The following is a 27,379-nucleotide window of genomic DNA, read 5'->3' on the forward strand; positions in this document are numbered from 1 at the left end:
ACGTCCGTAAAACTCGCAAGTGTGAAGCCGGCCTAAGAAAGGACACGAAGGGAATTGCGTTGCTGAGAGTGAGAAACAAAGTCATAGCACAAGGAGAGGAATCCAGAGGGAGTTCTGCCCTGCAATAGGCTGCCTCCCTCTGAGGCGCAGAAGCAGGTAGCCAGAAGACCGAGGGAGTAAGGATCTCTATGCTTTACTTCAGAGACTGGCAGGACAGTTAATTCCATGTTGGCTGCCCGACCTTATACCCAGGAGCTCAGACGTCAGGCCGACCGCAAGAAAGACCTGCAAGCCAAAGCTCAGGCTAGGCGGACAAGTCAGGAGGATTGTGGCCCCCAGCGTTACGGGACATGTTGTGAATTCTGTGGCTGAATTCACTCCTGTGGTCACAAGTGGTACTGCAGCTTCTGAGCTTCCTCCCTCAGGTGTTCTGGTGAGCTCGTTAACTGCTTCATTACTTAACTCCGCCTGATGCTGCTATCCTTGCTCCTTGTCAATGTTTCAGTGTTGGATCTGAGCTTCTCCTGATTGTTCCTGTGACCTGCTGCTCTGTATAGCTAAGTGCCTTTTTTTTTCTTTTTTGTTGCTTTTTTTCTGTCCAGCTTGTCTTTTGTTTTGCTGGAAGCTCTGAGACGCAAAGGGTGTACCGCCGTGCCGTTAGTTCGGCACGGTGGTTTTTTTTGCCCCCTTTGCGTGGTTTTGCTTTAGGGTTTTTTGTAGACTGCAAAGTTCGCTTTACTGTCCTCGCTCTGTCCTAGAATATCGGGCCCCACTTTGCTGAATCTATTTCATCCCTACGTTTTGTCTTTTCATCTTACTCACAGTCATTATATGTGGGGGGCTGCCTTTTCCTTTGGGGAATTTCTCTGGGGCAAGTCAGGCCTATTTTTCTATCTTCAGGCTAGCTAGTTTCTTAGGCTGTGCCGAGTTGCCTAGGAAATTGTTAGGCGCAATCCACAGCCGCTTTTAGTTGTGTTTAGGATAGGATCAGGTGTGCAGTCTACAGAGTTTCCACGTCTCAGAGCTCGTTCTTGTATTTTTGGGTATTTGTCAGATCACTGTGTGCGCTCTGATCGCTAAGCACACTGTGTTTCTGGATTGCCTTCATAACACCTGTCATTAGCAAACATAACAGTACAAGGAGCCTAACTAATGATTCTCAATAGAGGGAAAGAAAAAGTTCTGACATCATTTTTTTTTTTTTTCTGCTCTGTGTTCATTTTTTTTTTTTCCCCTAGACATTTGGGTGATTCTGGACACAGGTGTGGACATGGATATTCAGGGTCTGTGCTCTTCAATGGATAATCTCGTTATAAATGTACAAAAAATTCAAGATACTATTGATCAGAAATCTATGTTAGAACCAAGAATTCCTATTCCTGATTTGTTTTTTGGAGATATAACTAAGTTTCTAAGTTTCAAAAATAATTGTAAGCTATTTCTGGCCTTGAAACCTCATTCTTCTGGTAATCCTATTCAACAGGTTTTGATTATTATTTCTTTTTTGCGCGGCGACCCTCAAGACTGGGTATTTTCTCTTGCGCCAGGAGACCCTGCATTGAGTAGTGTCGATGCGTTTTTCCTGGCGCTCGGATTGCTGTACGATGAGCCTAATTCAGTGGATCAGGCTGAGAAAAATTTGCTGGCTTTGTGCCAGGGTCAGGATGATATAGAAGTATATTGTCAGAAATTTAGGAAATGGTCAGTACTCACTCAGTGGAATGAATCTGCGCTGGCAGCTTTGTTCAGAAAGGGTCTCTCTGAGGCTCTTAAGGATGTCATGGTGGGATTTCCTATGCCTGCTGGTTTGAATGAGTCTTTGTCTTTGGCCATTCAGATCGGTCGACGCTTGCGCGAGCGTAAATCTGTGCACCATTTGGCGGTACTGCCTGAGGTTAAACCTGAGCCTATGCAGTGCGATAGGACTATGACTAGAGTTGAACGGCAGGAATACAGACGTCTGAATGGTCTGTGTTTCTACTGTGGTGATTCCACTCATGCTATTTCTGATTGTCCTAAGCGCACTAAGCGGTCCGCTAGGTCTGCCGTCATTGGTACTGTACAGTCCAAATTCCTTCTGTCCATTACCTTGATATGCTCTTTGTCGTCGTTTTCTGTCATGGCGTTTGTGGATTCGGGCGCTGCCCTGAATCTGATGGATTTGGATTATGCTAAACGTTGTGGGTTTTTCTTGGAGCCTTTGCGGTGTCCTATTCCATTGAGAGGAATTGATGCTACACCTTTGGCCAAGAATAAACCTCAATACTGGGCCCAGCTGACCATGTGCATGGCTCCTGCACATCAGGAAGTTATTCGCTTTCTGGTGTTGCATAATCTGCATGATGTGGTCGTGTTGGGGTTGCCATGGCTACAAACCCATAATCCAGTATTGGATTGGAATTCCATGTCGGTCTCCAGCTGGGGTTGTCAGGGGGTACATGGTGATGTTCCATTTTTGTCGATTTCGTCATCCACCCCTTCTGAGGTCCCAGAGTTCTTGTCTGATTATCAGGATGTATTTGAAGAGCCCAAGTCCGATGCTCTACCTCCGCATAGGAATTGTGATTGTGCTATCAATTTGATTCCTGGTAGTAAATTCCCTAAAGGTCGATTATTTAATTTATCCGTGCCCGAACACGCCGCTATGCGCAGTTATGTGAAGGAATCCCTGGAGAAGGGACATATTCGCCCATCGTCGTCGCCATTAGGAGCAGGGTTCTTCTTTGTAGCCAAGAAGGATGGTTCGCTGAGACCGTGTATTGATTACCGCCTTCTTAATAAGATCACTGTTAAATTTCAGTATCCCTTGCCATTGTTATCTGACTTGTTTGCTCGGATTAAGGGGGCTAGTTGGTTTACTAAGATTGATCTTCGTGGTGCGTATAATCTGGTGAGAATCAGGCAAGGAGATGAATGGAAAACTGCATTCAATACGCCCGAGGGTCATTTTGAGTATCTAGTGATGCCGTTCGGACTTGCCAATGCTCCATCTGTGTTTCAGTCTTTTATGCATGACATCTTCCGTGAGTATCTGGATAAATTCCTGATTGTTTACTTGGATGACATTTTGATCTTCTCAGATGATTGGGAGTCTCATGTGAAGCAGGTCAGAATGGTTTTTCAGGTCCTGCGTGCTAACTCTTTGTTTGTGAAGGGATCAAAGTGTCTCTTCGGTGTGCAGAAAGTTTCATTTTTAGGGTTCATCTTTACCCCTTCTACTATCGAGATGGATCCAGTTAAGGTCCAAGCCATCCAGGATTGGATTCAGCCGACATCTCTGAAAAGTCTGCAAAAGTTCCTGGGCTTTGCTAATTTTTATCGTCGCTTCATCTGTAATTTTTCTAGCATTGCCAAACCATTGACCGATTTGACCAAGAAGGGTGCTGATTTGGTTAATTGGTCTTCTGCTGCTGTGGAAGCTTTTCAGGAGTTGAAGCGTCATTTTTGTTCTGCCCCTGTGTTGTGTCAGCCAGATGTTTCTCTTCCGTTCCAGGTCGAGGTTGATGCTTCTGAGATTGGAGCAGGGGCGGTTTTGTCACAGAGAGGTTCTGATTGCTCAGTGATGAAACCATGTGCTTTCTTTTCCAGGAAGTTTTCGCCCGCTGAGCGTAATTATGATGTGGGCAATCGAGAGTTGCTGGCCATGAAGTGGGCATTCGAGGAGTGGCGTCATTGGCTTGAAGGAGCTAAGCATCGCGTGGTGGTATTGACTGATCATAAGAACTTGACTTATCTCGAGTCTGCCAAGCGCTTGAATCCTAGACAGGCCCGTTGGTCGTTATTTTTTGCCCGCTTCGACTTTGTGATTTCGTACCTTCCGGGCTCTAAAAATGTGAAGGCGGATGCTCTGTCTAGGAGTTTTGTGCCCGACTCTCCGGGTTTATCTGAGCCAGCGGGTATCCTCAAGGAAGGAGTCATTGTGTCTGCCATCTCCCCTGATTTGCGGCGGGTGCTGCAAAAATTTCAGGCGAATAAACCTGATCGTTGTCCAGCAGAGAAACTGTTCGTCCCTGATAGGTGGACTAATAAACTTATCTCTGAACTTCATTGTTCGGTGTTGGCTGGTCATCCTGGAATCTTTGGTACCAGAGAGTTAGTGGCTAGATCCTTCTGGTGGCCATCTCTGTCACGGGATGTACGTACTTTTGTGCAGTCCTGTGGGATTTGTGCTCGGGCTAAGCCCTGCTGTTCTCGTGCCAGTGGGCTGCTTTTGCCCTTGCCGGTCCCAAAGAGGCCTTGGACACATATTTCGATGGATTTCATTTCTGACCTTCCCGTTTCTCAAAAGATGTCAGTCATTTGGGTGGTCTGTGATCGCTTTTCTAAAATGGTCCATCTGGTGCCCTTGGCTAAATTGCCTTCCTCCTCTGATTTGGTACCTTTGTTCTTTCAGCATGTGGTTCGGTTGCATGGCATTCCTGAGAATATTGTTTCTGACAGAGGTTCCCAGTTTGTTTCAAGGTTTTGGCGAGCCTTTTGTGGTAGGATGGGCATTGACCTATCCTTTTCCTCGGCTTTCCATCCTCAGACTAATGGCCAGACCGAACGAACCAATCAGACCTTGGAAACATATCTGAGATGTTTTGTTTCTGCAGACCAGGATGATTGGGTGTCCTTTTTGCCGTTGGCTGAGTTCGCCCTTAATAATCGGGCCAGCTCGGCTACCTTGGTTTCTCCATTTTTTTGCAATTCTGGGTTCCATCCTCGTTTCTCTTCAGGACAGGTTGAGTCTTCGGACTGTCCTGGTGTGGATTCTGTGGTGGATAGGTTGCAGCAGATCTGGACTCAGGTAGTGGACAATTTGATCTTGTCCCAGGAGAAAGCTCAACTTTTCGCTAATCGCAGACGCCGTGTGGGTCCCCGACTTCGTGTTGGGGATCTGGTTTGGTTATCTTCTCGTCATATTCCTATGAAGGTTTCCTCTCCTAAATTTAAACCTCGTTTTATTGGTCCGTATAGGATTTCTGAGGTTCTCAATCCTGTGTCTTTTCGTTTGACCCTCCCAGACTCCTTTTGCATACATAATGTATTCCATAGGTCGTTGTTGCGGAGATACGTGGCACCTATGGTTCCATGTGTTGAGCCTCCTGCCCCGGTTTTGGTGGAGGGGGAATTGGAGTATATTGTGGAGAAGATTTTGGATTCTCGTGTTTCTAGACGGAAACTCCAGTATCTGGTTAAATGGAAGGGTTATGCTCAGGAAGATAATTCCTGGGTTTTTGCCTCTGATGTTTATGCTTCCGATCTTGTTCGTGCCTTTCATGCGGCTCATCCTGGTCGGCCTGGGGGCTCTGGTGAGGGTTCGGTGACCCCTCCTCAAGGGGGGGGTACTGTTGTGAATTCTGTGGCTGAATTCACTCCTGTGGTCACAAGTGGTACTGCAGCTTCTGAGCTTCCTCCCTCAGGTGTTCTGGTGAGCTCGTTAACTGCTTCATTACTTAACTCTGCCTGATGCTGCTATCCTTGCTCCTTGTCAATGTTTCAGTGTTGGATCTGAGCTTCTCCTGATTGTTCCTGTGACCTGCTGCTCTGTATAGCTAAGTGCCTTTTTTTTTCTTTTTTGTTGCTTTTTTTCTGTCCAGCTTGTCTTTTGTTTTGCTGGAAGCTCTGAGACGCAAAGGGTGTACCGCCGTGCCGTTAGTTCGGCACGGTGGTTTTTTTTTGCCCCCTTTGCGTGGTTTTGCTTTAGGGTTTTTTGTAGACTGCAAAGTTTGCTTTACTGTCCTCGCTCTGTCCTAGAATATCGGGCCCCACTTTGCTGAATCTATTTCATCCCTACGTTTTGTCTTTTCATCTTACTCACAGTCATTATATGTGGGGGGCTGCCTTTTCCTTTGGGGAATTTCTCTGGGGCAAGTCAGGCCTATTTTTCTATCTTCAGGCTAGCTAGTTTCTTAGGCTGTGCCGAGTTGCCTAGGTAGTTGTTAGGCGCAATCCACAGCCGCTTTTAGTTGTGTTTAGGATAGGATCAGGTGTGCAGTCTACAGAGTTTCCACGTCTCAGAGCTCGTTCTTGTATTTTTGGGTATTTGTCAGATCACTGTGTGCGCTCTGATCGCTAAGCGCACTGTGTTTCTGGATTGCCTTCATAACACCTGTCATTAGCAAACATAACAGGGACAGTTGTGACCTTCCGCTTACAAGGAGGTTGGGGCTTTATTAAGGAGCCCGGCCTCTACCCTGAGGTTTTTGTAAACCCTGAGGTTTTTGTAAACCGGCGGGATGTGGAGGCGCACTTCATGGAGGGACACCCAGGCCGGGATCTTTACCCTGGTGACCGTGTCACATATACTCGACATTGGGGAGATAAGGTTTGTACGCCCTCTTTGTCTACAAATACAAACTTGAAACTACAGCACCGCCGTCTCATAGCCCTGATTTGGTACGATCGGGAACATCTCCACCCGAACAGGTGACCCCTGCACCAGTCACCATGTGCTCTAATTGCACCCAAACCTTTGTGGGGCGGAGGACTGTCAGTACACAGACTCCCATCAGGAGTGCAGATGCACTCTATGTAGTACCAGGTAGTCGCCCGCCTCCAGCCGGACTACCCCCACCAGTGCTACCTCCAGAACTACATTAAACCTCGAATCCCTGAAAAAGATTGTAAATAGTTCTTATTTACATTGCCTTTCCTTTCCTGCCCTTTGAACCCGTCCAGGGTCATGCCTTAAAGGAGTCCTCAGTTATAGGAGGATTCCAAGTTTGGCACCTGTTGTTGCTCAAGTTGTTTTATACCAAAGAACTGCAGAATCATGAACTGTGCATGATCACAAACTGCCTGTATATAGTTTGCACCTTCTTAAAGGTGCTCTCTACTGATTTTACAAGAAGAGCTTTTCGAAGAGACTGTTCCTGATGACATCGTGAAAGTTTTTGCTGTTTTAAAGTTGATAATTGACTTGTATATTGATACTTTGCACTACTTCAGAACAGGACCTGAGTTACCCTTAAAGGGGTTGATAGATCTTCTACGCAGGCAAGACTAATAACGAAAATGTTGATTTACACTTTGAGGGTTAATGATAGTATGCCCTTAGAGGGTACCTGCACTTAGTAGATAGTATACCTGTATGGGTAATTGTGTTTCATAGATAGATAGTACTTGTTTTCAACTTGCCTTTTAAAGTCGTACGCACAATGTAAATATGTTATTGTTTGCAACGTTCAAGTGTTCTCACCTCCCATAAAGGGAAGCCAAAGTTTTGTAATTGTTCAAATGTTTTTCAAAAATATGTATGTCTTTTTGCTAATGGATTGTTGTTTTCTTTTCCCAGTTCCGGAGTACTGGATTTAACGGGGAAGAGGAGTGTAGCACCCCAGGGTCCTGGTCATCGCAGTAATGTCATTCTTCCACCAGGGGGAGTGATGTTACGTCTGATGGCAATAAAGGAGATCACCTTACCAGGTATCATAAACCACACAACACACTTCACACTCCAGGCCGCCAGGGGGAGCCATGCTTCTATCTATTAGGGCACTCCTCACAATTAGGTAAAACTGGTAGTCTGGATAGGAAGTCAGAGGGAGAAGCTGGCTGGAGTGAGAGGGAGCCAGATGCAGACTGAGGTCTGTGGAGAACGAGGGTTCACGGAGCTGCGCCTGCCCCACGTGCGGCAGCATCCTAAGAAAGGACACGAAGGGAATTGCGTTGCTGAGAGTGAGAAATGCTGTCAGCACAAGGAGAGGAATCCAGAGGGAGTTCTGCCCTGCAATAGGCTGCCTCCCTCTGAGGCGCAGAAGCCGGTAGCCAGAACACCGAGGGAGTAAGGATCTCTATGCTTTACTTCAGAGACTGGCAGGACAGTTAATTCCACGTTGGCTGCCCGACCTTATACCCAGGAGGCATGGTGGCAACTTGTGGGGGCTGGGGCGTCGTAGGGTCCCTGTAAAAAGCCTCAGGCCATCAGTCATACGGGTTTGTCCTATCCTATCCATAAGGGGGACAGAGAGAAAGAGACATTACATCTACGATAGTTGTGAGGACCTCACCGAGAAGCTCAGCAGGGAGGAACTACAACACTCAGGCGCTAGAGGAAGGCTACTGATTTCCACCTGGATAAGGGGACTCTGGATTTGCCTTCGGACTGGCCGGACTCTGCCTACCCTGTGATCTGGTGCTCTGAACTGTGGACGCTGAAGTCTTCAGTAAAGGTAAAGAGACTGCAATCCTGTGTCCTCGTTATTTACTGCGCCTCACACTATCCATCATCTACACTCTGGGAAGCCCTGGGGACACACTTCACCTGTGGGAAGGTATACCATCTAGCTGCCATAACATCACCCCAGCGGACCCCTAAGCAGCGTCGGTCACCCTGACTGAATACCACAGGTGGCGTCACGAACATTTCTCCTTTAACCCCTTAGTGACCGAGCCAAATTTTTGAAATCTGACCAGTGTCACTTTATGTGGTAATAACTCTGCAACGCTTCAACAAATCCCAGTGATTTTGAGATTGTTTTTTCGTGACACATTATACTTTATGATAATGGTAAATTTTGTTCAACATTTTTTGTGTTTATTTATAAAAAATATCAAAAATTTGAGAAAAATGTAAAAAAATTAGCAATTTTCTAAATTTGAATGATTATCCCTTTAATCCAGATAGTCATACAACAGCAAACCATTAATAAATAACATTTCCCACATGTCTGCTTTACATCAGCACCATTTGTAAAATGTTATTTTATTTTGTTAGCATTTTAGGAGGTTTAAAAATGTAGCAGCAATTTTTCATTTTTTCAAAGAAATTTACAAAATTTATTTTTTTAGGGACTTATCCATGTTTGAAGTGACTTTAGGGGTCCCATATATTGGGAAACCCACAAACGTGATACCATTTTAAAAACAGCACCCCTAAACATATTGAAAACTGCTGTCAGGTAGTTTATTAACCCTTCAGGTGCTTTACAGGAATTAATGCAAAGTGGCATGACAGAAATGAAAATGTGTATTTTTACCACCTAAATGTTGCTAACTTCTAAACAGATTACTACAGCCGTCAGACTCTAAGGCCACTATTTGGTCATGATCTGAGGGCACCAATTGTGACAAAGAAGAAGCCCCCACACTCTGTTAACCATTTATAATGATGTAGTCACTATTGACAGCAGCATCTAAGGGGTTAAACAGATTTAGATGGTGCAAATACTGATCGTGGCTGGTAGAGCAAGTTGTCAGCTATAGTGTACAGCCGACAGATGCTGGATTGTCATCTGTATGGGGAGGCTATTCTCTTATATCTCAGGTCAGTTAAAAGACGTATTGGTGGTCATTAAGGGGTTAAAGACCTTTCCCCCATTTATTAACGGACGTCCCCTAGGGCCACGGACACATACTCAATACACACATATACTGTATACAGACGCACTCAATACACACATATACTGTATACAGACACACATACTCAATACACACGTATACTATATACAGACACATACACAGTACACACGAATACTATATACAGACACATACGCAATACACACACATACTGTATACAGACACACTCAATACACACACATACTGTATACAGACACACATACTCAATACACACACATACTGTATACAGACACACTCAATACACACACATACTGTATACAGACACACATACTCAATACACACGTATACTATATACAGACACATACTCAATACACACATATACTGTATACAGACACATACTCATACACATATACTGTATACAGACACACATACTCAATACACATATACTGTATACAGACACACATACTCAATACACACGTATACTATATACAGACACATACTCAATACACACATATACTGTATACAGACACATACTCATACACATATACTGTATACAGACACACATACTCAATACACATATACTGTATACAGACACATACTCAATACACATATACTGTATACAGACACATACTCATACACATATACTGTATACAGACACACATACTCAATACACATATACTGTATACAGACACACATACTCAATACACATATACTGTATACAGACACACATACTCAATACACATATACTGTATACAGACACATACTCAATACACATATACTGTATACAGACATACTCATACACATATACTGTATACAGACACACATACTCAATACACATATACTGTATACAGACACATACTCAATACACATATACTGTATACAGACACATACTCATACACATATACTGTATACAGACACACATACTCAATACACATATACTGTATACAGACACATACTCAATACACATATACTGTATACAGACACATACTCATACACATATACTGTATACAGACACACATACTCAATACACATATACTGTATACAGACACATACTCAATACACATATACTGTATACAGACACATACTCATACACATATACTGTATACAGACACACATACTCAATACACATATACTGTATACAGACACACATACTCAATACACATATACTGTATACAGACACACATACTCAATACACATATACTGTATACAAACACATACTCATACACATATACTGTATACAGACATACTCATACACATATACTGTATACAGACACATACTCAATACACATACTGTATACAGACACATACTCAATACACGTATACTATATACAGACACACATACACAATACACATGGAATAAATGGCGCTATAACAATAAATAATAATAATAATAATACACACGTATACTATATACAGACACATACTCAATACACACATATACTGTATACAGACACACTCAATACACATATACTGTATACAGACACATACACAATACACACATATACTGTATACAGACACACAATACACACATATACTGTATACAGACACATACACAATACACACATATACTGTATACAGACACATACACAATACACACATATACTGTATACAGACACATACACACATATACTGTATACAGACACATACACACATATACTGTATACAGACACATACACACATATACTGTATACAGACACATACACACATATACTGTATACAGACACATATACAATACACACATACTGCATACAGACACATACTCAATACACACATATACTGTATACAGACACATACACAATACACACATATACTGTATACAGACACATACTCAATACACACATATACTGTATACAGACACATACACAATACACACATATACTGTATACAGACACATACACACATATACTGTATACAGACACACTCAATACACACATATACTGTATACAGACACACTCAATACACACATATACTGTATACAGACACATACACACATATACTGTACACAGACACATACACAATACTCACATATACAGTGGGGCAAAAAAGTATTTAGTCAGTCAGCAATAGTGCAAGTTCCACCACTTAAAAAGATGAGAGGCGTCTGTAATTTACATCATAGGTAGACCTCAACTATGGGAGACAAACTGAGAAAAAAAATCCAGAAAATCACATTGTCTGTTTTTTTAACAATTTGTTTGCATATTATGGTGGAAAATAAGTATTTGGTCAGAAACAAAATTTCATCTCAATACTTTGTAATATATCCTTTGTTGGCAATGACAGAGGTCAAACGTTTTCTTTAAGTCTTCACAAGGTTGCCACACACTGTTGTTGGTATGTTGGCCCATTCCTCCATGCAGATCTCCTCTAGAGCAGTGATGTTTTTGGCTTTTCGCTTGGCAACACGGACTTTCAACTCCCTCCAAAGGTTTTCTATAGGGTTGAGATCTGGAGACTGGCTAGGCCACTCCAGGACCTTGAAATGCTTCTTACGAAGCCACTCCTTCGTTGCCCTGGCGGTGTGCTTTGGATCATTGTCATGTTGAAAGACCCAGCCACGTTTCATCTTCAATGCCCTTGCTGATGGAAGGAGGTTTGCACTCAAAATCTCACAATACATGGCCCCATTCATTCTTTCATGTACCCGGATCAGTCGTCCTGGCCCCTTTGCAGAGAAACAGCCCCAAAGCATGATGTTTCCACCACCATGCTTTACAGTAGGTATGGTGTTTGATGGATGCAACTCAGTATTCTTTTTCCTCCAAACACGACAAGTTGTGTTTCTACCAAACAGTTCTAGTTTGGTTTCATCAGACCATAGGACATTCTCCCAAAACTCCTCTGGATCATCCAAATGCTCTCTAGCAAACTTCAGACGGGCCCGGACATGTACTGGCTTAAGCAGTGGGACACGTCTGGCACTGCAGGATCTGAGTCCATGGTGGCGTAGTGTGTTACTTATGGTAGGCCTTGTTACATTGGTCCCAGCTCTCTGCAGTTCATTCACTAGGTCCCCCCGCGTGGTTCTGGGATTTTTGCTCACCGTTCTTGTGATCATTCTGACCCCACGGGGTGGGATTTTGCGTGGAGCCCTAGATCGAGGGAGATTATCAGTGGTCTTGTATGTCTTCCATTTTCTAATAATTGCTCCCACTGTTGATTTCTTCACTCCAAGCTGGTTGACTATTGCAGATTCAGTCTTCCCAGCCTGGTGCAGGGCTACAATTTTGTTTCTGGTGTCCTTTGACAGCTCTTTGGTCTTCACCATAGTGGAGTTTGGAGTCAGACTGTTTGAGGGTGTGCACAGGTGTCTTTTTATACTGATAACAAGTTTAAACAGGTGCCATTACTACAGGTAATGAGTGGAGGAAAGAGGAGACTCTTAAAGAAGAAGTTACAGGTCTGTGAGAGCCAGAAATCTTGATTGTTTGTTTCTGACCAAATACTTATTTTCCACCATAATATGCAAATAAATTGTTAAAAAAACAGACAATGTGATTTTCTGGATTTTTTTTTCTCAGTTTGTCTCCCATAGTTGAGGTCTACCTATGATGTAAATTACAGACGCCTCTCATCTTTTTAAGTGGTGGAACTTGCACTATTGCTGACTGACTAAATACTTTTTTGCCCCACTGTACTGTATACAGACACATACACACATATACTGTATACAGACACATACACAATACACACATATACTGTATACAGACACATACACAATACACACATATACTGTATACAGACACATACACACATGGGAGAACTACAATACCCAGATAGATTAGCGAAATTAGGATTATTTAGTCTAGAAAAAAGACGACTGAGGGGCGATCTAATAACCATGTATAAGTATATAAGGGGACAATACAAATATCTCGCTGAGGATCTGTTTATACCAAGGAAGGTGACGGGCACAAGGGGGCATTCTTTGCGTCTGGAGGAGAGAAGGTTTTTCCACCAACATAGAAGAGGATTCTTTACTGTTAGGGCAGTGAGAATCTGGAATTGCTTGCCTGAGGAGGTGGTGATGGCGAACTCAGTCGAGGGGTTCAAGAGAGGCCTGGATGTCTTCCTGAAGCAGAACAATATTGTATCATACAATTATTAGGTTCTGTAGAAGGACGTAGATCTGGGTATTTATTATGATGGAATATAGGCTGAACTGGATGGAGAAATGTCTTTTTTCGGCCTTACTAACTATGTTACTATGTTACTATGTATGTTACATATACTGTACACAGACACACACACAATACACACATATACTGTATACAGACACATACTCAATACACACATATACTGTATACAGACACATACACACATATACTGTACACAGACACACATACACAATACTCACATATACTGTATACAGACACATACTCAATACACACATATACTGTATACAGACACATACACAATACACACATATACTGTATACAGACACATACACACATATACTGTACACAGACACACATACACAATACACACATATACTGTATACAGACATACTCAATACACACATATACTGTATACAGACACATACACACATATACTGTATACAGACACATATGCACATAACATATACAGAAAATAACACACATATATACACAAACACACATGTACATGTAGAGACACAACACTGACTGACTAAAGCGCCAAGATTGGCCCTGTTATGTGGGTGCTGTGAGTATTACTGTTTGGGGGCATTGTTGCTGACATTGTTATGAGGACACTGGGGCTGGCACTGTTGTCTGGGCACTATGACTGGCACAGTTTCTGGATTTTATGGCTGGTATTGTTATAAGAGCCCTGTGACTGCCCTGTTATGTGGGTGCTGTGATGGGCACCATTATATGGGTGCTGTGATGGGCACTATTATGAGGGCACTGGGGCTGGCACTGTTGTCTGGGCACTATGACTGGCACAGTGACTGGATTTTATGGCTGGTATTGTTATAAGAGCCCTGTGACCGCCCTGTTATGTTGGGCGCTATGATGGGCAGAGATATGGGGTATTACATCTGGTTTTGGTATGTGGGTGCTGTGAAGTTATGGGGTATTAAATCTGGCACTGTTATGTGGGTGCTGTGATGGGCGCTGTTATGGGGGCACTATGTCTGGCATAGTTTCTGGATTTTGTGGCCGGTATTGTAATAAGAGCCCTGTGACTGCCCTATGTGGGCGCTGTGATGGGAACAGTTATGGGGTTTTGTGGCTGACCCTATTACACAGCCTTGTTATGGGGGTGCTATGATGGGCAGAGATATGGGGGCGCTTTATAATGAACCCCATATAGCGATTCCCTCACTGACCTTTTTCTTCAGCTCCCCGTACATGGGGGTGTTGTTAATAATGTAGTAAATGGATGTCCTTGGGGAATCTTTATCCTCAGCCTCCAAAGCCAGACAGGAGATGACTTTGTTATCGGCCACATCCACCTCCAGTCCGCCATTCCTAAATATGACACAAGCAGAATAAGCGGAGTATTGAGGATGTTTCCAGGTCACAGACATAGTGATCTATCTGCTCCTGGGAAAGCTGGATAACGACCAATATGACAGGCACGCCCCACTGTCACAGATTACTGACTCCTAAAGCAGCGATAGAACTCCCCCCCCCCCCCCCCCCCGTTCCCATCCTAAAGTATAACTAGAAAGTAATATCATTCAGGACTCTGGAAAGCTGAGTGACAACCTCTTAGGAAATGATACCAGCAGCCATTTTTATCATTGTTGCCCTGTAGATCAGCGGCGCCCGTGTCACTGCGCACATTCCCTGTGAGGACCTGCGAGACAATGATTGCCGCATTCTCAGATTAGAGGTAATTATAGAAAGTGACGAGGATAATACATAGGAATCAGATCAGGAATCCTGGCCAAACCTCTCCACTGGGATAAGCTAGATGAAAACTGAATGACCTCAGCTGCTGCAGAGCCTCTTGGGAAACCAAATCCTGGTCTAGCTTCTTAAACCAGTTCCCAGTTTATGAAGTACAATAGTGATTGATGGCCGCATATCCTATGGGACTGAATGGCAGCTGCGGACTTTAGTGCCCAGGAGTCTGTGGCAGACAAATGCCCTCCCATGGTGGTCCCAATCATTACCATCTCACCAGCCTGAAGGGTAATCGCCCCCTGGAGAATGGAGGGTCTGGCCTGAGTCCTTATCTCCACGTTCACCATTATACCCAGTACACACCTCTCCGCGGGGACTTGCTGGGTGATATAGTCACCATTAGGAATGTTATGGCGTTGGTCCCATTAATAACTCTGGACGCTCACGTATTCCTGGTGGGTGCAATGTGTCCGCTCGCTTTGTGCTTGATTATGGGGTGCGTGTAACTGACTACAGTCATAGACACCAACAAGAGCGACTTTGTGCAGACAGAAGGGTCACATATTCATTCCTCTGTTCCTCAACATCTTTATGGTTTGTTATCATTTATCTGAAAATGGTGATAGCAAAGTACCATAGTCATGGAGCTCAAAGGAACAATAGAGGAGCTCCTTCTCTAGATTATATATATATATATATATATATATATATATATATATATATATATATAGACACTGTATACACACACTGTAATATCACCAAGAGGTACCAAATGACAAACCCGTGTCTGCAACATCCAACCAACTCAGCTATCTATCCAACATCTCATTCTATCCATCTTCTCATTCTATCCATCTTCTCATTCTATCCTTCTTCTCATTCTATCCATCTTCTCATTCTATCCATCTTCTCATTCTATCCATCTTCTCATTCTATCCATCTTCTCATTCTATCCATCTTCTCATTCTATCCATCTTCTCATTCTATCCATCTTCTCATTCTATCCATCTTCTCATTCTATCCATCTTCTCATTCTATCCATCTTCTCATTCTATCCATCTTCTCTTTCTACCCATCCATCATCTCATTCTACCCATCCATCATCTCATGCTATCCATCCATCATCTCATTCTATCCATCATCTCATTCTATCCATCTTCTCATTCTATCCATCCATCATCTCATGCTATCCATCCATCATCTCATTCTGTCCATCCATCATCTCATTCTATCCATCATCTCATTCTATCCATCCATCATCTCATTCTATCCATCCATCATCTCATTCTATCCATCCATCATCTCATTCTATCCATCATCTCATTCTATCCATCCATCATCTCATTCTATCCATCATCTCATTCTGTCCATCCATCATCTCATTCTATCCATCATCTCATTCTATCCATCTTCTCATTCTATCCATCCATCATCTCATTCTATCCATCCATCATCTCATGCTATCCATCCATCATCTCATTCTGTCCATCCATCATCTCATTCTATCCATCATCTCATTCTATCCATCTTCTCATTCTATCCATCTTCTCATTCTATCCATCTTCTCATTCTATCCATCTTCCCATTCTATCCATCTTCTCATTCTATCCATCATCTCATTCTACCCATCCATCATCTCATGCTATCCATCCATCATCTCATTCTATCCATCATCTCATTCTATCCATCATCTCATTCTATCCATCTTCTCATTCTATCCATCCATCATCTCATTCTATCCATCTTCTCATTCTATCCATCTTCTCATTCTATCCATCTTCTCATTCTATCCATCTTCTCATTCTACCCATCCATCATCTCATTCTACCCATCCATCATCTCATTCTACCCATCCATCATCTCATGCTATCCATCCATCATCTCATTCTGTCCATCCATCATCTCATTCTATCCATCATCTCATTCTATCCATCTTCTCATTCTATCCATCCATCATCTCATTCTACCCATCCATCATCTCATGCTATCCATCCATCATCTCATTCTGTCCATCCATCATCTCATTCTATCCATCATCTCATTCTATCCATCCATCATCTCATTCTATCCATCATCTCGATCTATCCATCATCTTATTCTGTTCATCACCTCATTCTATCCATCCATCATCTCATTCTATCCATCATCTCATTCTATCCATCCATCATCTCATTCTATCCATCATCTCATTCTATCCATCTTCTCATTCTATCCATCCATCATCTCATTCTATCCATCCATCATCTCATTCTATTCATCATCTCATCCTGTCCATCATCTCATTCTATCCATCATCTCATTCTATCCATCTTCTCATTCTATCCATCTTCTCATTCTATCCATCTTCTCATTCTATCCATCTTCCCATTCTATCCATCTTCTCATTCTATCCATCTTCTCATTCTACCCATCCATCATCTCATTCTACCCATCCATCATCTCATTCTATCCATCATCATCTCATTCTATCCATCATCTCATTCTATCCATCTTCTCATTCTATCCATCCATCATCTCATTCTATCCATCATCTCATTCTATCCATCTTCTCATTCTATCCATCCATCATCTTATTCTGTCCATCACCTCATTCTATCCATCATCTAATTCTATCCATCCATCATCTCATTCTGTCCATCCATCAGCTCATTCTATTCATCATCTCATCCTGTCCATCGTCTCATTCTATCCATCATCTCATTCTATCCATCTTCTCATTCTATCCATCTTCTCATTCTATCCATCTTCCCATTCTATCCATCTTCTCATTCTATCCATCTTCTCATTCTACCCATCCATCATCTCATTCTACCCATCCATCATCTCATTCTGTCCATCCATCATCTCATTCTATCCATCATCTCATTCTATCCATCTTCTCATTCTATCCATCCATCATCTCATTCTATCCATCTTCTCATTCTATCCATCTTCTCATTCTATCCATCTTCTCATTCTATCCATCTTCTCATTCTATCCATCTTCTCATACTATCCATCTTCTCATTCTATCCATCTTCTCATTCTACCCATCCATCATCTCATTCTACCCATCCATCATCTCATGCTATCCATCCATCATCTCATTCTATCCATCATCTCATTCTATCCATCATCTCATTCTATCCATCTTCTCATTCTATCCATCCATCATCTTATTCTGTCCATCACCTCATTCTATCCATCATCTAATTCTATCCATCCATCATCTCATTCTGTCCATCCATCATCTCATTCTATTCATCATCTCATCCTGTCCATCATCTCATTCTATCCATCATCTCATTCTATCCATCATCTCATTCTATCCATCATCTCATTCTATCCATCATCTCATTCTATCCATCTTCTCATTCTATCCATCTTCTCATTCTATCCATCCATCATCTCATTCTATCCATCACCTCATTCTATCCATCATCTCATTCTATCCATCATCTTATTCTGTCCATCACCTCATTCTCTCCATCATCTAATTCTAACCATCCATCATCTCATTCTATCCATCATCTCATTCCGTCCATCATCTCATTCTATCCATCCGTCATCTCATTCTATCATCTCATTCTATCCATCATCTCATTCTGTCCATCATCTCATTCTATCCATCCGTCATCTCATTCTATCATCTCATTCTATCATCTCATTCTATCCATCATCTCATTCTGTCCATCATCTCATTCTATCCATCCATCATCTCATTCTATCCGTCCATCATCTCATTCTATCATCTCATTCTATCCATCATCTCATTCTGTCCATCATCTCATTCTATCCGTCCATCATCTCATTCTATCATCTCATTCCATCCATCATCTCATTCTATCCATCATCTCATTCTATCATCTCATTCTATCCATCATCTCATTCTATCCATCATCTCATTCTATCCATCATCTCATTCTATCCATCATCTCATTCTATCCATCATCTCATTCTATCATCTCATTCTATCCATCATCTCATTCTGTCTATCATCTCATTCTATCCATCATCTCATTCTATCCATCATCTCATTCTATCCATCATCTCATTCTGTCCATCATCTCATTCTGTCCATCATCTCATTTTATCCATCCATCATCTCATTCTGTCCATCATCTCATTTTATCCATCCATCATCTCATTCTGTCCATCATCTCATTCTATAATCTCATTCTATCATCTCATTCCATCCATCATCTCATTCTATCATCTCATTCTATAATCTCATTCTATCCATCATCTCATTCTATCCTTCATCTCATTCTATCCATCATCTCATTCTATCATCTCATTCCATCCATCATCTCATTCTGTCCATCATCTCATTCTATCATCTCATTCTATCCATCATCTCATTCTATCCATCCATCATCTCATTCTATCCATCTTCTCATTCTATCCATCTTCTCATTCTATCCATCTTCTCATTCTATCCATCTTCTCATTCTATCCATCTTCTCATTCTATCCATCTTCTCATTCTATCCATCTTCTCATTCTACCCATCCATCATCTCATTCTACCCATCCATCATCTCATGCTATCCATCCATCATCTCATTCTATCCATCATCTCATTCTATCCATCATCTCATTCTATCCATCTTCTCATTCTATCCATCCATCATCTTATTCTGTCCATCACCTCATTCTATCCATCATCTAATTCTATCCATCCATCATCTCATTCTGTCCATCCATCATCTCATTCTATTCATCATCTCATCCTGTCCATCATCTCATTCTATCCATCATCTCATTCTATCCATCATCTCATTCTATCCATCATCTCATTCTATCCATCATCTCATTCTATCCATCATCTCATTCTATCCATCTTCTCATTCTATCCATCTTCTCATTCTATCCATCCATCATCTCATTCTATCCATCACCTCATTCTATCCATCATCTCATTCTATCCATCCGTCATCTCATTCTATCATCTCATTCTATCCATCATCTCATTCTGTCCATCATCTCATTCTATCCATCCATCATCTCATTCTATCCATCATCTCATTCCGTCCATCATCTCATTCTATCCATCCGTCATCTCATTCTATCATCTCATTCTATCCATCATCTCATTCTGTCCATCATCTCATTCTATCCATCCATCATCTCATTCTATCCGTCCATCATCTCATTCTATCATCTCATTCTATCCATCATCTCATTCTGTCCATCATCTCATTCTATCCGTCCATCATCTCATTCTATCATCTCATTCCATCCATCATCTCATTCTATCCATCATCTCATTCTATCATCTCATTCTATCCATCATCTCATTCTATCCATCATCTCATTCTATCCATCATCTCATTCTATCCATCATCTCATTCTATCATCTCATTCTATCCATCATCTCATTCTGTCTATCATCTCATTCTATCCATCATCTCATTCTATCCATCATCTCATTCTATCCATCATCTCATTCTATCCATCATCTCATTCTGTCCATCATCTCATTCTGTCCATCATCTCATTTTATCCATCCATCATCTCATTCTGTCCATCATCTCATTTTATCCATCCATCATCTCATTCTATCCGTCCATCATCTCATTCTATCATCTCATTCTGTCCATCATCTCATTCTATAATCTCATTCTATAATCTCATTCTATCCTTCATCTCATTCTATCCATCATCTCATTCTATCATCTCATTCCATCCATCATCTCATTCTGTCCATCATCTCATTCTATCATCTCATTCTATCCATCATCTCATTCTATCCATCCATCATCTCATTCTATCCATCCATCATCTCATTCTGTCCATCATCTCATTCTGGTGGGATGGGACCAGCCGTGGGCTACAGACCCATCTTGAAGTCATCGCACTAGGAGGCGCCATGTTTCTCTCTGGTCCCTTTTTATGATAACAATGGTGACATTTTATATATTTAATGTTTGCACATATCTAAGGGCAGCACGGTGGCTCAGGGATTTGCGTCATTGCTTTGCAGCGCAAAAAAAAAGACAATAAAAACGCTGCAAACTGAATCCATCTAATGCAATGTGTTATAGGTTAAGTCAGCGCATCCATTACTCTCAGCCGTCATTTCCCCAGTTCAGCCGCTGCCCCTGATGAGCAGCCCTTCTGCGTCCCAGCTCTGCCACAATGCTGCGGACATGGCTATAATATGACATTACGCTTTGGTCACCTGATGAGCTGCGGTTTTTCATCGTTGACTGGCGTTATGTGAACATGCAGTGTCTCCTGGACTGTGTGTTTGCCATCTGTCAGCTGCACTAGAAATCGGTCCTGCCGCGTCTCTGTGTCATCATGCGTGTACACAATGGTCATTCCTATAGGAAAACAAGTCATTAATTCATCCCTCCCAGGAACGGATGGGACGTGACAGGAGCTGCCGAACATCAGGGCCACAGAACAGTTACCTGCTCCCCCCTTATTACAAGCGCCGTGCCTCATTTTTTTTACACTTCATAAAATGCATATTTGTAAAATGTCCAAAATTGTCCAAGTTCAGAGGAGGCCAAGTGCTGAATAGCATCCGCCCAGCAGAATTAAAGAGTCTTACAAAAAAATGCCATTGGAAGTATAAAAACTAGTGATGGCGAGCGAACGTGCTGGGATAAGGTGTTATCTGAGCATGCTCGGGTGCTAACCGAGAGTCTTCATTGTGCTCGAAAAATATGTCCGAGTCCCTGCGGCTGCATATCTCGTGGCTGTTCGACAGCCGCAATACATGCAGGGATTGTCTGTTGGTTAGGCAATCCCTGCATTTGTTGCGGCTGTCCCGTGAGACAAAACATATTCCTCGAGCACGATGAAGACCCTCGGTTAGCACCCAAGCATGCTCAGATAACACCTTATCCCAGTAGGTTCACTCGTCTTCACTAGTAAAAACCATTTCTCGATATCTTACAGCCTGAGATCTGATCGATCAAATATCACGGCCAAAAACTGGAGGCTGCACTACTGAGATATACCGATGACATCATCAGCTTTGTGAGCAGTGATGTCATACATAGATGCCAATACCGATGTTAGCACACTAGGGACCCTTTTCTGAATAGTCCGGCCCTCAAACATCCATTTGTGGGGGAGGTTTATTTAATCTGCACCCTCTTTACTCCCCTTTCAGTAACTGCAAATTTGCCAGAACTTTTTCCGAAACGTTTTGTTAAACTTGAGACCCTTTGCGGATCCAAATCGTCATCTCCATCGATCTCTATATGCTCCGTGGCTTGGATACGTCCATATTTGTGGGAGCATCAATGTATTTTACACAAGGGCAAAGCCTCTCCACACTACTGAAAAAACACACGACAGTCCACACGCATCTATAGAACATGGGACAGATCTCTGCCGGAAGGTTTGGAAACTCACAATAACTTCTGTCTATTTTATAGGGAATTAGTTACTGGAAAAAAACTGCGGAAACATTTATCTTTTTGGCTCTTTATTTAACTTCCTCACTTACTTCATATGTCATTTTTTTTTCCTTTTTATATTTTTGATTCTTTTTTTGGGGGCTGCAGTAACCCCTCGGTGCCAGCAGAGGACATTCACGGCCTGTATATGACACCGATGAGGGAGAGGAGCTGGATCCCGGACAAGAAGGAATTAAGGAAGTTTCACAAACACAGAACAGATCCCAGAAGTCTCATCTGCCCAACAGGATATATGGAGGAAGCAGAGGTTTAGGGGTCCACAGATGAAGCCCCCTGAGAGCATTATACCTACACAGCCGATATATACAGGACAGACCTTGCTTCAGTGCATCCAAGGTGAAAGTGTCGATGAGGGCCTCTCCGTGTGTCCCCGTAGGATTGGCGTGACCGACATCTGCAGCACGCAGGCCGTGCAGTAATAATCCGTGTGTTGGGGGGGCTATTATAGAGAAGCGTAATATGTCAGGTGGGATATCCAGGTCTTCTGCACTTAGTGTTGCTGGACCGATTTCACAGCTTCCCCCCTCAATTATCTGAGTGAGAAAGAAGAACAAACACAGGAGAACATGAAAAAATAAATAAATGCAAAACAAAATTCAAAATTAAACTTAAAGAAGCCAGAGACACAATGGAGTCTTGGGTTCAAATCCCACCAAGGACAACATCTGCAAGGAGTTTGTATGTTCTCCCCGTGTTTCCGTGGGTTTCCTCCGGGTTCTCCGGTTTCCTCCCACATTCCAAAGACATACTGATAGGGATTCTAGATTGTGAGCCCCAACGGGGACAGTGATGATAATGTGTGCAAACTGTAAAGCGCTGCGGAATATGATAACGCTATATAAAAATAAAGATTATTACTACAAGTATGACGCCCTTTATGCCCTACAGTAGTGTAATATAAAAATGGAGTTATAAATGTCGAAACCAAAAGATATATTTGACGTAAGCATTTAAGACAATGAACGGTTGCAATTTGTGCACAAACACAACGTGCAACATCCTCTGCTGGGCGTCAGTTTTTCATCAGTATAAGATGTCTGCTTGCTGCCAGTGAAAGGGAACAGTCTTGTTCACATCCTGACCTATTTGGACACCTTGCGTCCGGTCCAGAGGCGTGCAGAGCCAGGTTAATACATTCTACAGGCACTGATACATTGTTGCAAACTATTGCCTGCACACAAAGGGGGGAGATGATAGTGTGAACTTAGACCAGTCTTAAAACGCTATTGATCAACGTGGCTCTTGGTGGATGGTAATTTTGGTGCAATTTTTTTACCCTTCTACCTAAAATTGCAACACCATATTTGGCCTAATTTGTGGCACTCTCTTTTTTTTGGGACCTGAATTTAAGTTCAATTAGACGCAGGGTGTTTGTGTGATAAAATACGCCAATGTCCCTCGTGCTTTGTCTTCTTTTCAAATAAGCTGTAAAAAGTATCTAAAAACCACATAATAAAAAGATCTAAAACCTAATGTGATCATTTACACCAAAACGCAGCAATATTACGGTGCACTCACTGCCAAAGTCATTCGTTGTTGGAATAACCTAGAAGAAAAGTGCAAAGAAAAATGTATCCTGGAGGTTTGTTACAAATGTATCAGTCTTTGAAGTCTGGGATGTTTAAGTTCTCAGACTGACACTGTACCAAACCTCTCAGCTGTAAGAAGTGTTATGAAGTGTTAGGTTATGAAGCCAGAATGTTCTATTCTTTGACAACAAGCAGAGATCTTGAGAATGATAAGACATGGAAATATAAAGCATACAGGACTCATTCGAATACATTTAATGATGGCGTCCCTGATCTGATATGGACCAAGTTTCTTCTCAGCCTTAAGGAAAGCTGGGTGACGACCCAAATGGCGATTAGCTAGAGGTGTCACCTCTTTTCTCAGACCCCGGAATGACAAATGTGACAAGAACAGTGGGTTGTATTGCTGTAAATCTACACAGCTCTGCTCTTCAGGAGTCTATGGGGGTGAATATTTCCCTAAAAAAAAAAAAATTGGATCAAAATTTGCAGCGTGACCGCGGATTGAACCTTGCGACTTGGATGGCGATAGCGGCAGGATCACGCTGGGATGTGGCTGTGAAAATTTGGGTTGAAATGAGAACATAGTTGCCAACTCAAAGTGTGACAGATTGGTAACATTGGAACTCCCGGCTCAGAGAGGCTCTATGTTCTGATGAGAAAGCAAACAATGAGTGTCCCAAAGTGGCCAATATTAGTCATGGAAAGTCCCAGCAGCTCCAGCAGCCTCTTCCCGGATCCCCTGCTCCTCGCTGCCTCTATAAACATGCAATAGCCTAAATATAGCGCCTCTGTGTGTGGCACTCGCAGCCGCCATCACGATTCATACCAGCTGAGAACCACACATGGATGCCGGGATCTGCCCGCCCTTTATCCTGTGCCATGCTTGGCGCACGGTTTTTTCATGTCGTCTATTTACACTTTGTGGTCTGCACAGTTCACAGGGGACTAGTGATGATCAAATGCAAACCCGGCCTGAAACCTGCCAAGAAGGCGTCTCGCAGCCTCCTCTCACTTTGTCTCCGCACTTCATTCATCTTCAGAGCTGGCGACGGACGGGTCCTGCTAATTTATCGCACTGTTCTACCTTTATACACCAAAAGCTCAACTATAAACATCTACTTATGTACCTAGAGGAAAAGTACCGCACATAAGGTACACGACGCTCCGCACACCAAATAATACCGTACATAAGGTACACAAGACGCTCCGTACACTCAATAATACCGCACAAAAGGTACACGACGCTCCGCACACCAAATAATACCGCACATAAGGTACACGAGGCTCCGTACACTGAATAATACCGCACATAAAGTACACGACGCTCCGCACACCAAATAATACCGCACATAAGGTACACGACGCTCCATACACTGAATAATACCGCACATAAAGTACACGACGCTCCGCACAGCAAATAATACCGCACATAAGGTACACGACGCTCCATACACTGAATAATACCGCACATAAGGTACACGATGCTCCGTACACCGAATAATACCGCACATACGGTACATGACGCTCCGCACACCAAATAATACCGCACATAAGGTACACGACGCTCCGCACACCAAATAATACCGCACATAAGGTACACGACGCTCCGCACACCAAATAATACCGCACATACGGTACATGACGCTCCGCACACCAAATAATACCGCACATAAGGTACACGACGCTCCGCACACTGAATAATACCGCACATAAGGTACACGACACTCCGCACACCAAGTAATACAGCACATAAGGTACACGACACTCCGCACACCAAATAATACCGCACATAAGGTACACGACGCTCCGTACACTGAATAATACCGCACATAAGGTACACGACGCTCCGCACACCAAATAATACCGCACATAAGGTACACGACGCTCCGTACACTGAATAATACCGCACATAAGGTACACGACGCTCCGTACACTGAATAATACCGCACATAAGGTACACGACGCTCCGTACACTGAATAATACCGCACATAAGGTACACGACGCTCCGTACACTGAATAATACCGCACATAAGGTACACGACGCTCCGTACACTGAATAATACCGCACATAAGGTACACGACGCTCCGCACACCAAATAATACCGCACATAAGGTACACGACGCTCCGTACACTGAATAATACCGCACATAAGGTACACGACGCTCCGTACACTGAATAATTACGCACATAAGGTACATGATGCTCCGTACACCAAATAATACCGCACAGAAGGTACACGACGCTCCGTACACTGAATAATACAGCGCATAAGGTACACGACGCTCCGTACACTGAATAATACCGTACATAAGGTACACGGTGCTCCGTACACAGAATAATACCGCACATAAGGTACACGAGGCTCCGTACACTGAATAATACTGCACATAAGGTACTCGGCGCTTCATACACTGAATAATACCGTACATAAGGTACATGACGCTCCGTACACAGAATAATACAGCACATAAGGTACACGACGCTCCGCACACCAAATAATACCGCACATAAGGTACACGACGCTCCGTACACTGAATAATACCGCACATAAGGTACACGACACTCCGTACACTGAATAATACCGCACATATGGTACACGACACTCCGTACACTGAATAATACCGCACATAAGGTACACGACGCTCCGTACACTGAATAATACCGCACATAAGGTACACGACGCTCCGTACACTGAATAATACCGCACATAAGGTACACGACGCTCCGTACACTGAATAATACCGTACATAAGGTACACGACACTCCGTACACTGAATAATACCGTACATAGGGTACACGAGGCTCCATACACTGAATAATACCGTACATAGGGTACACGAGGCTCCATACACTGAATAACATTGCACATAAGGTAAACGGCCATCCGTAATCAATATAAACACTTTATTCAGTCATATAACAATTAAAACAAATAAAAACAGGGAAGATACAATTTTTCAGATGACAACACATTACAGGAGGATAAAATACAAAAAAAAAGCCACAAATTAGTACAACTTTCACCAATATACTGACTGTAATGCAGTTCTAATATTCATACTCCTCCTGTAATGTTTTGAAATTAGGAGAACCTGAGTCTTTATGTATTAAAAAATAACATTTATTGATACAGAAACAAAAAATAAAAAAAAATATTTTTTTGTTTTCCATACAAATGTTTTTTCTTTCTTGTAATATTTATATAATAATTGTATTGAGTTTTTTATTTTTTGCTTTTGTATCAATAAATGTTATTTTTTAATACATAAAGACTCAGGTTCTCCTAATTTCAAAACATTACAGGAGGAGTATGA

General features: G+C 42.4%; 1 protein-coding gene across 3 annotated transcripts in view; it reads right to left on the reverse strand.

Moving 5' to 3' along the window:
* The window catches only part of LOC138648410 (FRAS1-related extracellular matrix protein 1-like), a 153,301-nt gene that overhangs the window by 70,311 nt on the left and 55,611 nt on the right, over nt 1-27,379 (reverse strand). For all 3 annotated transcript variants that reach the window (XR_011315101.1, XM_069738128.1, XM_069738129.1), the window contains exons 20-22: nt 22,848-23,064; nt 21,277-21,421; nt 14,594-14,735 (exon numbers count right to left, since the gene is read on the reverse strand). Coding sequence is in view for 2 of the 3 variants with exons in the window: in XM_069738128.1 (XP_069594229.1) it covers nt 14,594-14,735; nt 21,277-21,421; nt 22,848-23,064 (504 nt within the window). In the remaining variant the exon portion in view is untranslated. The remainder of the gene's footprint in view (nt 1-14,593; nt 14,736-21,276; nt 21,422-22,847; nt 23,065-27,379) is intronic.

This window comes from Ranitomeya imitator, chromosome 8 (genome assembly GCF_032444005.1).
Source record: "Ranitomeya imitator isolate aRanImi1 chromosome 8, aRanImi1.pri, whole genome shotgun sequence".
Lineage (NCBI taxonomy): Eukaryota > Metazoa > Chordata > Amphibia > Anura > Dendrobatidae > Ranitomeya > Ranitomeya imitator.